Raw genomic sequence first — 16,736 nt, forward strand, 5'->3', positions numbered from 1 at the left:
CACGTTGTTTACCTTCCTGCTGTAGTGGTACCTATTTAGCTACTTGCACTTTGACGTGCTTTTGAACTGCTAGGTTGGCAGGAGCAGTAGTACTAACTATATACTCTGAGTAGTACTAACTAATATATAAATTCCTCTAATATAATGCATTTTATATTGCTGTTATATACAATTTAATGCACACCTTTCCCCAATGTATATAATATAAACATTGTTTTGTTGAAGAATTGCATTGCAAAATTCAGGGAAGAGAAAATTAAGAAGAAATAGCTGCAATGAATAGCTGCATTCTGGATCAGTTGAATTTCTTTTGCATCCCTATTCTGAATACGACTCAGTTTTATGCCACCCAGAAGTTAGTTCAGGGGGGCTGACTCCCTGGTATGTATGCAATGGATGATGGTCCTAATTCCACTGAACTCAGTTTCCAGAGCCTTAGATTTTGAGAAACGAATATGTATTTTACATTTGTGTCTTTTTCATGTGTGTCTTCAAAAGATTAGCTACATTCTGGAAGGAAGACTCACTGAAATTACATATAGGCAAGAATATAAGTTGAGGAGGCTTGCTTAAAGTGCCTATTCATTCTAAGACTGAAAAATAAAGTCAAGTCCTTGGGAACTATTCTATTATGTAAAGGTAAATACAGAAATACATTTGAAATTGAACTGATTTTCATTTACAAACCAAAGTATATTCTCATGTTACTGTATGTCTCCTGCATATGTGTCTCATAACATAGTCTACAGGGGGAATCCCCAACTATGCAAGGAATGGGATTTAACTATTGGGTTAAAATGTTTGTATATCTTGAGATAATTTAGTCTTGTATTTTCTTTCTTTTTTTACTTTTAGGGAAAGCTATAAAGAGGGAGCAGATAAGTTATTTTTTTAAAAAAAGAAACAGTGTTTCAGAGGAAAATAACAGTAACAATACAGGTATTTTACTGGATAATCTGAATTTTTTGTCTACACGATTCATTTGTTATGGCATGTTAGCATGTGTAAAGTGATGTTACATTTATGTTATGCAACAGTGTTTTGTGTTGTGTAGGCTCCTATGATGTATATAATAATAATAATAATAATAATAATAATAATAATAATAAATAATAATAATAAATAATAATAATAATAATAATAATAATAATAATAATAATAATAATAATTTATTATTTATACCCTGCCCATCTGGCTGGGTTTCCCCGGCCACTCTGGGCAGCCTCCCACCGAAAATTAAAAACAGTACAGCATCAAACAATAAAAACTTCCCTAAACATGGCCGCCTTCAGTTGTCTGTTAAAAGTAAAATAGTTACTTATTGCCTTGACATCTGCTGGGAGGGCGTTCCACAGGGCGGGTGCCACTACCGAGAAGGCCCTCTGTCTGGTTCCCTGTAACCTCACTTCTCGCAATGAGGGAACCGCCAGAAGGCCCTCGGTGCTGGATCTCAGTGTCCGGGCTGAATGATGGGGGTGGAGGGGGCCCCGCCTGCTAGCCTGCTCCCTAAAATATCACTGGTTTGCTCATTTCTATATATAGGGTGCCTACATTCTGCATGTGAAAATGGCTTTAGATACCTATTAGGTCCATAAATTACCATATAGCATATATTCAACACAAAAACAGTGACAATTTGTTGTTGACAAAGGACAGCTGGACATATATAGGGCCCCATTACCTTCAGTAGCTTAGGGCCTCATCAGACCTAAATCTGGCCCTGATTTTATCTCATCATGTTTTCTAAGGACTTTGAATTACACTCTCACATTATTTATATGAACTGTGCAAAGCTAAACTGTGGACTTTGGGGGGGGGATGTATTGAATTTGTCTAAATTTGTGGCTGATTTGATAAATTTTTAGAAAACTAATAAAATGATTTGTCCACTCTGAAGAAAAAACAACGATGGAATTTGGTCCCACAACATGCAATAATGGCCACCAATATGGATGACTTTAAAAGAGGGCTAGAGTAGTGGCGGACCTTGGGGTCTCAAATTTCAGTGGCACCTTGTGTGGCATCAAAATTTGGCACTTTCACAGACAGGAAAGAAGAAAAAGCTTTATGGAAATTCTGGCCAACAGATTTCAGCACAGAACTAGTTATATCTAGGAGTTTGATGTCCCTGGATGTACAGGAGCAGTCTACACATATTTCCCACACATTTCCTGGATGTCTTCTGCTGCTTTACTTTTTTTTGAATAATAATAAAGTGTTTGAAACCCAAATGACAAAATTTGTTTTCTTGTGAGTGCTTTCAAAAACCAGTATCTTAAAATGTGCAACCAATTTAATCTGCATGTATAAACTTCCTTGCTGTTCATTTATCTGTATGGCAACTCTATAGCCAGCACACTGCAAAAACCCCTCACTGTTATGCAGATGTTTAATTTACACTTAGAAAATGTTGCATCTGTTCTGCATTTCAGAACATAGTAACACTCTGGGGACTGAGTCTGAAGTGAGCACCATTTACTCAAAGAGAGAAAACTATTACAAGAAACAAGAACACAATCCCACTGAGGTAAGTTCTTCCCACTTTAAATACGTTCATGGATACATTCATGTATTTCAGTGGGAGAAGGCAAAATCCCTGAAGATCTTGATTTAACTATGAATAGAAGGTGCACAGCTTTGGAGTAAAGAAGTTTCTGAGTCATGCAAATGTACAGTTTGTACACCATCCTTGGATTAACAAAGGTGAGAGATGATTCTTGATGATATAACCACCATAACTAATCATAGTAATGTTGTAGCATGTATATGAATAGATTTTCTAAAATTATTACAGACAGTTGAAACTGATAATTATTGTATGTTACACAAATTTAGCATTTCCTCTTTTAAATTTCTGCTCCATACAATTAGGAGCTGCAATGTTTTGAAAGAAGGTACATCCACATTTTTTTATTCTTTTTTTCCTGAAGCTTTTGATGTTATTGGATGGGAAATGGTGAATCCTTTGAAGAAGGGTTTGGGACATCTTTACATAAGTAATTTCTGACATATTTCCACGTCTGCTAAAAGGAAAATAGGTAATGCAAGCTGGCTTTTTAAAAAGCATGTAACTGCATGTTTTCATATTTATTTATTTTCATTAGCTATTATGGAGGCTGTTGAAGAGAAAGAGTAGTAGCCATTATATTTTCTAGGGATGATATACACTTCTTAACTACATTCACAGTCATGTTTCAGAACAATACATAGCGTACGTTATTTATAAGATAAATACAACAAATTGTGTACTTGGAACCTGCACTGTACATGAGGATCATTCTTCAATCCTTCAAGCAAGATGTGAATGCCCACACTCTACATGGGGTAATAAAAATTATACTTGCTGAAGTCCCTGCATGTCCATCAGAGCTGTGAAAGGGAATGATATGTGGACTTGGAGAGAACCCTCAGCTCCAGTACAAAGGTACATGACATCTGGGAAGTAGACAAAAGTCTACCACACCATGCTTCTAGTAGTCACATTTGCTTGTTTCTCCAGATGGTTTGTGTCCGTCCGCCCCCCCCCCTTCCCCAATCTTGGAAAACAGTCTGATATTAGCTCTGAGCAGAAACTGGAATTTTGATAAGGGAATTATTAGCAGGACGGAAAATTCCTTGTTCTGCTCCTGGTCAATTAAGAACCACTGGGGATCACAGTGGGTAGAAAATACCATAAGCCAACTGACTACCATAGGAAATGTGTATATGCAGCTATGACTTGATATTAATGGGCGGGGTATAAATAATAAATTATTATTATTATTATTATTATGTATGAAATACAGTTAAACTTTAGTACTACTCTATGGTAACTCAAACACAATATTTTTCCGCAGACACATCCCAAATGATGACTCACTAATTCACTGAGATACCATTCAATTTGTTCCTTCTCTCCTTTTCATATTGTATGAATAAAAAGAAAAGGAGCCCTATGGAGTATATGACTTTCATGAGTTTTGGGTTGTTTGCATGTGCTGAACTCAATGCTTTGTCTGCCACAGAGCCACATCAACTTACATAATGGCTCTATTCCGGCCAGTATATTTGAGCCCCTCTTTGGGGGAGAATAGGTCTCTTTTTTCATTTTACAATAAAATAGTAAAAATGAAGGACATTGAAAAGATTTGCATATTATGAGAATTGACAATTCTGTCTGCATGTGGGGGTGGTCAATATTTTGTATGATGCTCTGTCTAGGAACATAGGAAAATAAAGATCTTCCTTATGCTCCCTCACACAACTGATCTATCTAGCTCAGTATTGTCTACCCACTGATCTTCAACTGGTCAGGACCTACTACTCAGACATGGCCTGACCCAGGAACACTACCACCATGCAGTTGTAAGGTAACACATTAAGAGACGGGTACCCAAAAGCATGTTTCAGTTAAAAGTGGGTCCTGAGTCTGAAAAGGCTGAAGATAACTGACCTACACTTACTGGTAGCAGATGTCCAGGATCTCAGGCAGCTGTCATACTTAGCCCTTTCTGGAGATGCTGGAGATTGAACCTGGGACCTGTTGTAGTCTAATCAGATGAACAAGAGCTATCAATCACAGGCAAGAGAGGACTCAAACATGTTATCCCTAGCTTGCAGTTGGAATAATACAGCACAGCAAGTGAAGCATCACACTATTCTACTAATATGGGGAGTTGGGGACCAGTTTCCTAAACTGGTAAAAATGCCCACCAATTCATTTTCACTGGGCAAGGCAAGGTAACTGCTCCAACAGTCTGATTTCGGAAAATATTATGAGGCCCATTTTAGAATGAGAGTATAATACATTCAAAAAATCTCAGTTGAGTGCAAGATTAACGAGGCCCAACATGGCCTTGTACAGCAGATGCATGTATCCTACAACAGCTTGACATTCTGTCAAGTGTACATTTTGTGGCAAGCTTGGATCTGTTGCTTCACAATGAATGCAGCAGAGCATTCTCGTTTCTATATAGTGCAGATGCCATCTTTCACAAGGCAGTGCAGAAAAATTACACACATTGAAAACTTGCTTGCAGAATAAATAACGGAGCAGTCAATCTTAGGTGAAAACAGATATATTAAGTTATTATAGTTGTTGCTGTTTTCTAGATGTTGTTTATTTGATATTTTAAGGAGTCCACAACACCATCTCTTGCAAAAATCTGTTCACACTTTTATTTGTCTTCCAGAATTGAAATAATTTCAAGAAAGACAAAGCTTGCACTGTATTCATCGGTTCTTTTTTAAAAAAAAAAAAGAGAGAGAGAGAAATGAAATGGTGTGGGAAATGGAGAACTGTGGGAATCCAATAATATTTTATCATATGACATAGACAGCAATGGAGACAGAAGGCACAATTCTGCTTTAAACCCCCCATCATAATCACAACCCATGTTCTTTATGGTCAAGAAAAGAAAATGGAAAACCACACAATGGTTACACAATTCATCTTAGCGGGTTTCCAAGGCGATCTAGAACTACAGCTGGCTCTCTCTATTCTCTTCCTGCTGTTGTATGTCATTACCTTAATAGGAAATATTGGAATGATAACCATCATCACTATTGATGACCAACTGCAAAGTCCTATGTACTTTTTCTTGAAAAACTTATCCTTTTTGGATGTCTGCTACTCTTCAGTTATCACTCCCAAAGCCATGCTGAGTTTTGCTACTGGAAACAAGGTCATTTCCTACAGTGAGTGTGCCATTCAAATGTTTTTCTTCTCTCTCTTTGGGACCACCGAATGCTTTTTCCTTGCTGTGATGGCGTATGATCGGTTCACTGCCATCTGCAATCCACTGCTTTACAATGTCACAATGTCCAAGAAGACCTGCACACTTCTGGTGGCCATTTCCTACTGTTTTGGCTTTATCAATTGTTGCACACAGACAAGCCTCTCATTCAGCTTGTCCTACTGTGCGCCGGGAGAGATCAACCAGTTCTTTTGTGATGTCCCAGCAGTCATGAAGGCCTCTTGCTCAGACACTTTTGTAAATGAAATGGTGCTTTTGGGGATGTGTGGATTTATCATTATTATAACCTCCACAACTGTACTAATCTCCTATGGCTACATAGTGGCCACAATCCTGCGCATACCTTCGGTGGAGGGGAGACACAAGGCTTTCTCAACCTGTACTTCTCATATCATGGCTGTAGTCTTGTTCTTTGGGTCAGCTTTCTTTATGTATGGCCAACCCGGAGCTCTCTCTTCTCCTAACCAAGGCAAAGTGGTATCTGTCTTCTACACTATTGTCATCCCAATGTTGAACCCCTTAATCTACAGCTTGAGGAACAAGGAGGTCAAGGATGCCTTGGGGAGACTGTTGAAAAGGTTCATTTTCATCCAGTAAACACTCAGCTATATTATGGTTGGCAGTGCACAACATTCAGTTTCTCCACATTGAAGCAAAATGGGAAGTGCTGCTTTGCCCTGTTGCTCTTGCTAATCCCACCACCTGCTCCTGTTGCTGCTGCCTGCTCTGCTGCTGCTGTGAGCCCAGCTGTATCCACTGCTGGCAGAGAAGGAACACTGCTATCAGCACCAATTTTGGGCAAGATCATGCCAATTTCAGATGGGATATTGCCGCCAACGGACACACTCTTGCTCAAAATTGGCGCTGCTGGCAGTGGCACTTCTCTGCCACTGGTGGAAGTGATGGGGCAGGCATGCTGCCTGGGGGGCTTCTGCCACCTGAAGCAATGGCCTCAACCCAACTGAGACAGCTCCAACAATAATATAGATATTTGAATATGAGTCAATTTTTGAGGGTGACAAAGTTGCTTTGTGGGACACCTCTTTTTCTTCCAGCAACATTTTCTTTTCTGACACTGCAATCTTTCTGTACTGTGTAAGGGGGGTGCTGGGAATGTGTCTGAGCCATGCTACAGAGCCCGGAAATAGTTTATTGGTTGCCTAGGCAATGTGATGGTGTATTGCATAACTCTCTGTGAGTGTGGGCTAGTAAAATGGCCAGGTACTGTATGTTTATCTGTAAAAAAATAGATCATAGGCTAAACATGAAAGCTTTTACACACTGTTTTACACATCGGCAAACATCAGAAAGCAATATAATACATAAGGAACACTTCATCAATGCATGGGGTATCAGTAGCATACAACAATTAGCATTACAGCTTTCAATAGATTTCCAAGAAACATAGTGGGGATCTGGAAGGCTCCTTAGGCTGAGACGGCGAAAAGATATTTTTTACAGTCTGGCGCAACCCATAGCCAACTTCCTACACAGCAGGCTCATGCGCTAAGAAAATCCTTATCAAAGTTCCAGGCGTTTCGCCAGCCGGACACAGGAACAAGAACAAGAGCAAGAACATTCTCTGACCAGGTGGCTTTATGTAAACATAGGCACAGCATCTTAGTAAGACAAAGGGAGACAGAATATAGGATTTATCAGAAAGGCAAAATGGCTCATATTCCTGAAGTTATATACCTGAGAAGCATATGCCCACTTCATGTACCGTGGCCTATGCCCACTCACTTCATTGTTAAACTAACATCTTCATATGCCAGAGATTGCCAATGCACAACCTTCCAGATGTCGTTGGACTGCAACTCCCATTATCCCCAGCCAACATGACCAATAGTCAGGGATGTCCAAAGTTGTTGACCATCAATAATAAATGCTTCAGTTTGTTCATTTCCATGTTCTGTTCATATTCCCTTTTGAATTGAATTTTGCATCTTGAAGCTTAGTGGTTCTCAAGAGATTGAGCTTGACTATGCAAGCAATTGTCCCCCAAGTGTTATGGGACTATTTACAGATTCATTAACACTGAACACAGAAAGAACATTGTCGTGACTCGCTTGTTTCAGAGGTAGGTGCAGATATATACTGTTGAGTAAAACAGAACAAAAGCTAATGTTTTCATTTCATTTTGATTCAAAGTCTGACCCAATGGAGAGTGAAATATCTGCTGGGGTAGGAGAGGAACATGGCACATTGTTCCAATGGAAGAGAAAGGAGGGCACTAGGTCCTTGAAAGAAATTAGTTCAGGGGGAAATGATGCAAAAAATTTATGAAGCGGGTTACTGGGGCACCATAAAATGCTGCCACATTATAGGAAAAACTTTGAATGGTTGTTTCCTTAGAAGGACCAGATTTTCAGGATGTAGGTTGCTTATCTCTGCAACTACTGTAAGTGGAAATTTTCAAACTTTAAAGGAAGTAATTGCAAATCAGCTTGACCTTGTTAAACAGCAACACTTCATATTGTATGAAATATCAAACCAAGGTAAAACAACAACAAATTTGACAAGGTAAGAGTTGTACATAAGGAATTGGAGAATTTTGATGAAGACGGTGAGCAGAGATCAATAAGAAAACCTCAAATGTATTCTTTTTTACATATAGTGTAATCTGTTTCCATTTACTAATAATACATGAATAGATTTTTTGCATCCCCCACATGTCTTTTTCACAAAATAGTCTCTCATGTTGGCACAGTGGTTCAGTAGTAGAGCATCTGCTTGGCAGGCTGAAGGTCCTAAGTTCAATCACCATCATCTCCACATAGGCCTGAGAATGTCCCTTTCCCACTGTGGTGGGAGAGAGCCAGTGTGGTGTAGTGGTTAAGAGTGGTAGACTCGTAATGGTGAACCGGGTTCGCATCTCCACATGCAGCTGCTGGGTGACCTTGGGCTGGTCACAGTTTTCTGAAGTCTCCCAGCCCCTCTCACCTCACAGAGTGTTTGTTGTGGGGGAGGAAGGGAAAGAAGAATGTTAACAGCTTTGAGACTCCTTCGAGTAGAGATTCTTCTTCTTCTTCTTCTTCTTCTTCTTCTTCTTCTTCTTCTTCTTCTTCTTCTTCTTCTTCTTCTTCTTCTTCTTCTTCTTCCCCCAAACCCTGAAGTGTAGACAATACTGAGTTACATGAACCAATGTTCTAACTCAGTTATTAAAGTCAGGTGCATCTCCACTATTCAGATGCCAGTAATGTTGCCTCCTCTGTTCTCCGTATCCCTTCCTGCCATCAACTGCAGGTGGCTACTAAGCAGTTGGATTCTACATAAACCATAACACCTAAGCAGCTGTGTGAATGGCTAGGAAGGGCTCCTTACAATCACTTGAAACTAGAAGTCATAACCTCCAATTGGCTTTCAAATAAGTCTGTCTGTTTTTACATCATTATTTTTTCCTTCTGTTAAATATGTCTTAAAAAACAAAAAAAAACAAATTAGCTTCACCCCCCCCCCCAAAAATTGCTTTTCAGCAAATCGAAATGTTCTGTGTTTTATTGCAATTACTCATTTTTCTCCACTGTCAGATATCTATACAAGAATAGAAAGTATCCAAAGGCAGAAATACCTCAAGGATGGATGGATGGATGGATGGATGGAGAGATAAAAATGTGATGCCAATTTTGTGTTAACTTTTATGTGCATTATAATTGATGGTTACAACGATTTAATGATACCAAATACCAAATTATAATTGTAGAGTGCTTCTAGTAATATACAGTATCAACGTGGCAATAAATGTTTTGTAATTAAGAGGTATAATGAAAACAAAAAGGAGAAATAAATTCATTGTGATGTAATTCTTCACCGTCAAGACTCCACTTTCTCAGAAGAAACAGATGAAGTGAATTATAGTCCATGATATCCTTTGCCGTACTAAGATGCCAGTCAGGCTCTCAAAAACTAATCCCTCCCTTTCCACTTTGTGTTGAAAGGTCTTTGGAAAGCTTGGCTCATTTATTCATGTTTAGTGGGAATGCCCCAATGCTAAAAATGTTTGGAATAGAATATTCTCCATTATAGCTGCAAATGTGTTAGTCCTTCTTGGCTGTATTTTTGCTATAACAGCCTTCTGAAGGTACAGTAGCAGGGAATTTTTCCCATTTATTTGGATATAATGATTTTCCAATGAATAGATTAGGATATGTAATGGAAGGCCATTGCGTCAAAATATTTTAATGGAAACTAGTTGATTTCCTCAGTACACAATAGGTTGATTTTCTTTTAAGCCGGTACAGTGGTACCTCGGGTTAAGAACTTATTTCGTTCCGGAGATACGTTCTTAACCTGAAACTGTTCTTAACCTGAGGTACCACTTTAGCTAATGCGGCCTCCCGCTGCTGTCGCACCACTGCCGCGCAATTTCTGTTCTCATCCTGAGGTAAAGTTCTCAACCCGAGATACTATTTCTGGGTTAGCGGAGTCTATAACCTGAAGTATCTGTAACCCGAGGTGTCTGCAACCTGAGGTACCACTGTACATGCTATTGGACCCCTCTTTGTTTCTTGCCCCATCTCTTTTTTATTATTCAGTTTGTTTTTTACATTTTAATGATACAGTTTTACTTGTTGAGCCACATATACTTCTCTTGCTTGTTTATGCCCTTTTTCCTGTTAATTCATGTAATTGCACTCTTATTTTAAGCAACTTCTCAAAATCCAAATTAATCCTCTATTTGGCTTTCCCCTCCTCAGATATGTTTTAATATCAGGCAATCAACAGGGTTTCCATGGATGTTTATTGTACTGATATATATTTTCATTTTCTATGTTTTCCCTTTTGGTCTTTTTTGTTAGACAACTGGCAGGGCATTATTTGTTAGACATTCGCAGGGCATTATCTTTGTTTTAGTTTGTACTAAGACTCAAAACCACCATTAGACACTGTTTTCATCCTTATGATGATTTAATCCAATTTTCACACTCAGCTGACTATAAGACATCCATCAATGGAATGTGAAGCAATACTTTTTTGTGATTTCCCCCTCTCCCTGCAGCCCACAAACCAATAAATATGTTCCAGAGCATCAGGTAGATATAGTAGCATGCAAGAGGCTGCAGGACAGCAGAAAAATCATTGAAAAATTGAAAAATTATTCACTCCCCATTCCAGTGATGGGGCTTTTCCAATCAGCTGCATGACATTGCTGGATTAATCATCATTATCACCATCTCATTACTTATATTTATTGATGTCTTTAGGACTTAAAACCTCCTAATAGCTTCTGGATTGCGGAACTTTGTTGGTTATTGTAACTGCTTAATCATGAAGGAATCTCCATTATGGAATCAATACTGGTTATGAAAATTCCTTCCAGCTCGTTTGTTCTGAGGTACTTAGGCTTCACTGAAATGTCAGTAAGATGTAATCAGGTGGTTCCTAAATGTTTTTGGGCCACTGCCTCATTGGTTTCATAAACTCATCCCTAGTATACCCTACCCTATGAAAATCATCATTCAGAACTGTGGTTTCCATGAACCATTGAAGAACCATTAAAGAATATGATAAAACCATAAAATCAAAGCAGTAACAATTAATTTTGCATTTATTCAAAATCCGGTTAAGACTGGTGTGTATTTGTTGTTGTTAGCCCAATGATGCATTCTCTTTAAGTCACTTTTCTTGCTTTTTTATTTTTTTAAAAAAATTAAATTAAAAACTATTTAGTTTAATCAATTCACCAACATTATTCAACTTTATCCATTGATACCACCTTTTCAAAGTTTGATAGTTATTTACGCCTCTAGCATCCACCTGTCACCCTTGGCTTTTAGCGCTAATATAGGGAATCCCCCACAAGGGGCAGTACTACTACCTACTCTAGGAACCACTGTTGTATAATCTCTCTCTTTCCCTCTCTCCCTTTGTATTCCCATTCAGGTTTCTGTTACTATAATTTTACAAAGCAGCTATATTTCTGATGCAAGGTAGCAGTAGAGTGCTCCTATGCCTTTGGCATCCACCACTGTGAGGATTGCATACTCAAGCACTCATTTCTGAAGTTTGCAAATACAAGGATATTTGAAGACACTTTCCCCTGACTTTCCACCTTGTCATAACTAAGCTATGAGAAACCATACTGAGGTCACTGAATTTGTATTGGTGAGCTTTAAGGGGCAGCCAGAAATGCAAATAGTTTTCTTATTGCTTTTTTTGCTGATGTACACCATCACTCTGGTGGGAAATGCTGGTATGATCGTAATCACCTGTTCTGATTCCAAACTCCATACTCCTATGTACTACTTTCTAAAGAACCTGTCCTTCTTGGATATCTGCTACTCTTCAGTCATCACTCCCAAAGCCATGGTGAGCTTTGCAACAGGGGACATGGCCATTTCCTATAATGGATGTGCAACCCAGATGTTCTTCTTCTCTCTCTTTGGAACCACAGAGGCCTTTTTCTTGGCTGTGATGGCATATGACCGATTCATTGCTGTCTGTAGCCCACTTCTCTACCATACCATTATGTCCAAGAAGAGGTGTATGTGCCTTGTGTGCATCTCTTACTTCTTTGGTTGTGTCAACTGCTGCACCCAAACTGGGTTTACATTTAGTTTGGCATTTTGTGGCCCAACTCATGTAAACCACTTCTTTTGTGATGTCCCAGCGGTCATGAAGGCCTCCTGTTCAGACACATTTGTGAATGAAATTGTGCTCCTTGCAGTCTGTGGTCTCATCATTGTGGCCACAGCCATAATTGTCCTAGTATCTTACATTTACATTGTTACTACCATCTTGCATATACCGTCTGGCAAAGGGAGACACAAAGCTTTCTCAACTTGCACTTCCCATTTGATGGCAGTAAGCTTATTCTTTGGGACAGTCTTTTTTATGTATGCCCAACCTGGGGCCATGTCATCTCCTAATCAAGGGAAAGTGGTGTCAGTTTTCTACACTGTTGTCATTCCAATGTTGAATCCTATCATCTATAGCCTAAGGAACAAGGAAGTCAAACAGGCTCTGATCAGGCAACTCAAAGGGAAAGGCTTTGTCTGTTGATACAGAGTTTTTAACTGTGTGTCTACTCAATAAGCAAATTTTACTGAGCACAATGGGACTTACTCCAATGTAAGAGTGTATAGAATTTCTAGTTTGGCCCGTTATACTATAAGTCTACCAATCTGAAGGAAAATTTGGCTTTTTCCTGCTTGACAAGAAGAGCTCCAATTACATGCAAAGCACATGACACAAGAAAGCAGTTCAAATGAATCCATGCCAAATATATCAAGGAAACCAATCCAATGCAACACTCAAGAAAGCTTGCCAACCTAGACACACAGTGAAGTCAATATATGCATATAACTAAAGAAGCAGGATTCCAAAAACCATTTTCCTTTGCCTTCCCCATCCCTTTTATTGCAAACACACTCATTAAAAAATAAAAATAAATAAAAAATGCTGTTGTGGCCTGCTTCTATTCATAGGCTGCTGCCTGGCACCAATAGAGCCTTCCAGGGGGCAATGTATCGGTTTGCTCGAAAAATGTTAGTCACCTTATACAACTACTTGGGGGGGGGATTAAACTAATAGGGTCTTACTTCTGAGTAGAATGCCTCAGATTGCCCTGTAATTCAACAATTTCATTGTGTCTTAAAAATCTGGGACAAGCGAAAGATCTAAGATAAATGCATTTATTGGATATGCCTAAAACAGTATGCATTAAACATATATAATATGTAGGTATGTACATATATCTGCAACATACACCATATACGTTTAATTGCTCTCAAGCAGTTAACTTTATGACACTGTGGGGAATAAATTAACCCTCGGGTGTGTAAGACTTCATTTTTTATAAATTCTTGCAACCTCTATTGTTGAGGCTTTCTTGCAGAACAACTTGATATGGTTTCTGCGTACCCTATCCACCTCTTGGGTAAGTTTTATCATTTCATATTTTGACAACTCTGCAAAAGCAGGTGGGGCTGCTGACTTATTTGATGAGTTTGATGCAGAGATTTGGCTTTTCTGAAATCTGTTTTTCCCCTCCCCAGTTCAGACTGTAAACCTAACCCCATTTATCTCGGTGCAAGCTTCATTGAATTCAAGAAGTATTTTATTTTATTTTTGCAAAAATAAAATAAAATAATGTAGCCCCCCCCCCTTAATCTTTACATCAGTTTTACCACCATGGCCATGACTATATAAAGATTCCCTATTTTTGTCCACCCTTTCAATGCTAATCGTTCCAAGCATCATGCTATTATTTATGTTGTAGAGATAGAACATGTTCTGGGTTCAAAGAAGTGACTAACTGGTATGTTGGCAGTACCGTGCATTTCATTCTGGTTATGCCTAATGGCCAACAGAGCAATCCTATGCCCCACAGGGTCCAACCACATTTAATTTCAGGTAACTGTGTATAGGATTGCTGCCTATAGGAATAAAACCAAAGCAACCCAAATAATTTAACATAGAAATAAATTAAACATGGTGTTAGGCTCCATATTTGGGTAGAAGATGCCTGGGTGAAGTAATTTGCTCTAAGACAGTGGAGGGAGATGGGGAAGGGAATGTTTAGTATGAGTTACTGCACTGAAGCTGAATTTGTGTGTGTGGTTAGCCACTGAGTTGAAAGAGAAGATGTAAGGACCAAGAAAGACATTTTTGGGAGCAGGAGCCATATCCTCTCTTCAGATGTTGAAGGGAGACAACTGAATTTAAGACCTAGCCAAACTGGTGTCTTCCATATGTTGTCTGACATTCCCCTCCCAAACTCCCATCAGCCCCAGCCAACATCATCTAAAGAGCACCGTGGCAAGCTCTAATGAGAAAAGAAATCTCTCTCTCTCTCTCTTTCTTTTTCTTTGGAGACATATTAATAGTGATGAAAAAGGAAGGCATAAAAATTAAATGGTCAAAAATGAAAGAAAAAAAGTTGACAGCACAAAGGCAAATATAATTCAACCTCACCAGAATGATTTGATGAACTTATTACTAACAGTGGCCAGCCAAATGTTTCCGAGGAGCCAACTAACAAGGGATATTTGCTGTGTATCATTTAAATGTTTTAATTTATTTCAGGAACCTATCATGGACAACTGCAGCACAGCCTCTGAGTTCATTCTGGTGGGGTTCAGAGATCTCCCAGAGCTGCAAGTAACATTTTTCATCACTTTTCTGGTGCTGTACATCACCACAGTGGTGGGGAATGGTGGTATGATTGCTGTCATAAGTGCTGACTCTCAGCTCCACACCCCAATGTACTACTTTCTCAAAAACTTGTCTTTCCTGGACCTCTGCTATTCCTCCGCCATTGCTCCTAAAGCTCTAGTGAATTTTTTCGAGGAGAAGAACATCATCTCTTATGAGGGCTGTGTGGCCCAGTTGATGCTCTTCACCATCTTTGTTACTACGGAAGGGTTTCTTTTAGCAGTCATGGCATATGACCGCTTCATGGCCATTTGCTACCCACTCCTCTATCCAACTAAGATGTCCAAGAAGTCTTGCCATCATCTGGTGGCCACTTCCTATGCTTGCGGTTGTACAAATGGAGTGATTCAGACATATGTCTCTTTCCGTTTGAGATTCTGCAACCTCAGCAAAATCAACCACTTCTTCTGTGATGTCCCCGCTGTCATGAAAGCTGCCACTACATACACATATCTCAACGAAGCTGTGATGTTCTCCCTCTGCAATGTGATCATTGCCATCACCACAGTGGTGATATTCACCTCCTATGCTTACATTCTCTCCACCATTCTCAAGATTCAATCTGCAGAGGGCAGGCGAAAAGCATTTTCTACCTGTGCCTCTCACATAACAGCAGTGACCATCTTTTATGGGACAGTCTTCTTTATTTATGCTCAGCCTGCAGCCATGTCCTCCCCAGCTCAAAGCAAAATTGTCTCTGTGTTTTACACTCTTGTCATTCCAATGCTAAATCCCCTCATCTACAGCCTTAGGAACAAAGATGTCAAAGCAGCTCTGAAAAGGACTCTGGGGAAGAAGAGGCTCTTTTCTATGAACTGATGAAATCTGACAAAATCTTATGGGGGCTGTTAAATCCCATAAACCAAGCCAAACCAGAAGAAATTCTACATTTGTAACCAGAACTCTCAATATTCTTTTTTACACAGGGGGGAATGCTATGGCAAGATCCACTGGGATGACCAACATGAAATCTCTGGCTCAGCTAGCTAACTGATGCTTTAGCCAGTGCTGAACTGTTCTGAACATACACCAGCATAAGTTGCTCATCCTAGCTGGCTGAGTGGAAGCTGACTGAACTCAAGTCTGGTGTAAGCAGTGGCAGTGCCAGGCTATTTTGCACCCTAGGCAAGGCACCTCCCACCCCCAAAATTGCTAACTCCTATTTTTAAAAACAGGTGTTTTATAGAAAAAAGAATGGTAGATCACTTTTTTGATTATCTTTCTCAAATACAAAATAAAATCTTTTCGCAAACAAAATATTTTGAATAATCTTGTGAAGTGTGATGTTAAAATTTAAGTCTCTTAAAATTTTCAGTTTCAGGCAAATCTCCATTTGCATACCTTTTCCTTTGCAAATTCAGCCACCAATTTATTCAGGTCAAGTGCTCATGATAGGATAAATAGGGGCTAAATATTCTGGAAACCTCAAAAAATCCTGATTGCTAGCACAGTATAACTTTTCAGTTGTACCACGGAATGCCAAGTTTTGCATGCCAAGGACTCTGGCCAAAGCAATCAAGCATTCCACGATTTGTCACCAGTACTGTTCATCTTGCCAAATTTTCCACTGGTTTCATCAGTTGCTTTTCTTTAGATAAGCACAATTCAAGTTGTCTCCAGGTCTGCTAGTTTTCTAAATGTTCAGTATTGCTCTCTTGTGAAGACAGAATTGCTCCAATGTTCTTCTAGTATTTAGAGCCTATTTCTTGTAGGGTTAATGCATCATGTTTTTTTACTGTTCAGTAATGCTCCAGTACACACCCTCAAAGTTTATCGAATGCTAACCTAGAGCAGAGCTTTTAGTGTGGCAGCACCCACACACAGGAATGCACTCTCTGCTTGAAA

General features: G+C 39.2%; 3 protein-coding genes across 3 annotated transcripts; all 3 read left to right on the forward strand.

Annotated features, from left to right (window-relative positions):
• The first annotated feature begins 5,399 nt into the window (after nt 1-5,399).
• Nucleotides 5,400-7,819, forward strand: LOC118077893 (olfactory receptor 9S13-like). Its single transcript, XM_035101617.2, has 2 exons — nt 5,400-6,313; nt 7,783-7,819. Exons 1-2 carry the CDS (start codon nt 5,400-5,402, stop codon nt 7,817-7,819), a joined length of 951 nt encoding a protein of 316 aa, XP_034957508.2.
• Nucleotides 7,820-11,804: 3,985 nt separating this feature from the next.
• LOC118077894 (olfactory receptor 9S13-like) lies at nt 11,805-12,737 on the forward strand. The gene has a single exon (XM_035101618.2). The coding sequence runs from the start codon at nt 11,805-11,807 to the stop codon at nt 12,735-12,737; it is 933 nt and encodes a 310-aa protein (XP_034957509.1).
• Nucleotides 12,738-14,771: 2,034 nt separating this feature from the next.
• Nucleotides 14,772-15,710, forward strand: LOC118077922 (olfactory receptor 9S13-like). Its single transcript, XM_035101644.2, has one exon. It carries the CDS (start codon nt 14,772-14,774, stop codon nt 15,708-15,710), a length of 939 nt encoding a protein of 312 aa, XP_034957535.2.
• The last annotated feature ends 1,026 nt before the right edge of the window (nt 15,711-16,736 follow it).

The sequence above is a fragment of the Zootoca vivipara genome, chromosome 13, assembly GCF_963506605.1.
Source record: "Zootoca vivipara chromosome 13, rZooViv1.1, whole genome shotgun sequence".
Classification (NCBI taxonomy): Eukaryota; Metazoa; Chordata; class Lepidosauria; order Squamata; family Lacertidae; genus Zootoca; species Zootoca vivipara.

Bases quoted from the DNA above. Each gene is read 5' to 3' on its own strand.
- LOC118077894 (XM_035101618.2), top strand. From the start codon at position 11,805: ATGAGAAACCATACTGAGGTCACTGAATTTGTATTGGTGAGCTTTAAG.
- LOC118077893 (XM_035101617.2), top strand. From the start codon at position 5,400: ATGGAAAACCACACAATGGTTACACAATTCATCTTAGCGGGTTTCCAA. The intron at 6,314-7,782 runs GTTCATTTTCAT...CACTGAACACAG, and splicing joins TTGGGGAGACTGTTGAAAAG to AAAGAACATTGTCGTGACTC.
- LOC118077922 (XM_035101644.2), top strand. From the start codon at position 14,772: ATGGACAACTGCAGCACAGCCTCTGAGTTCATTCTGGTGGGGTTCAGA.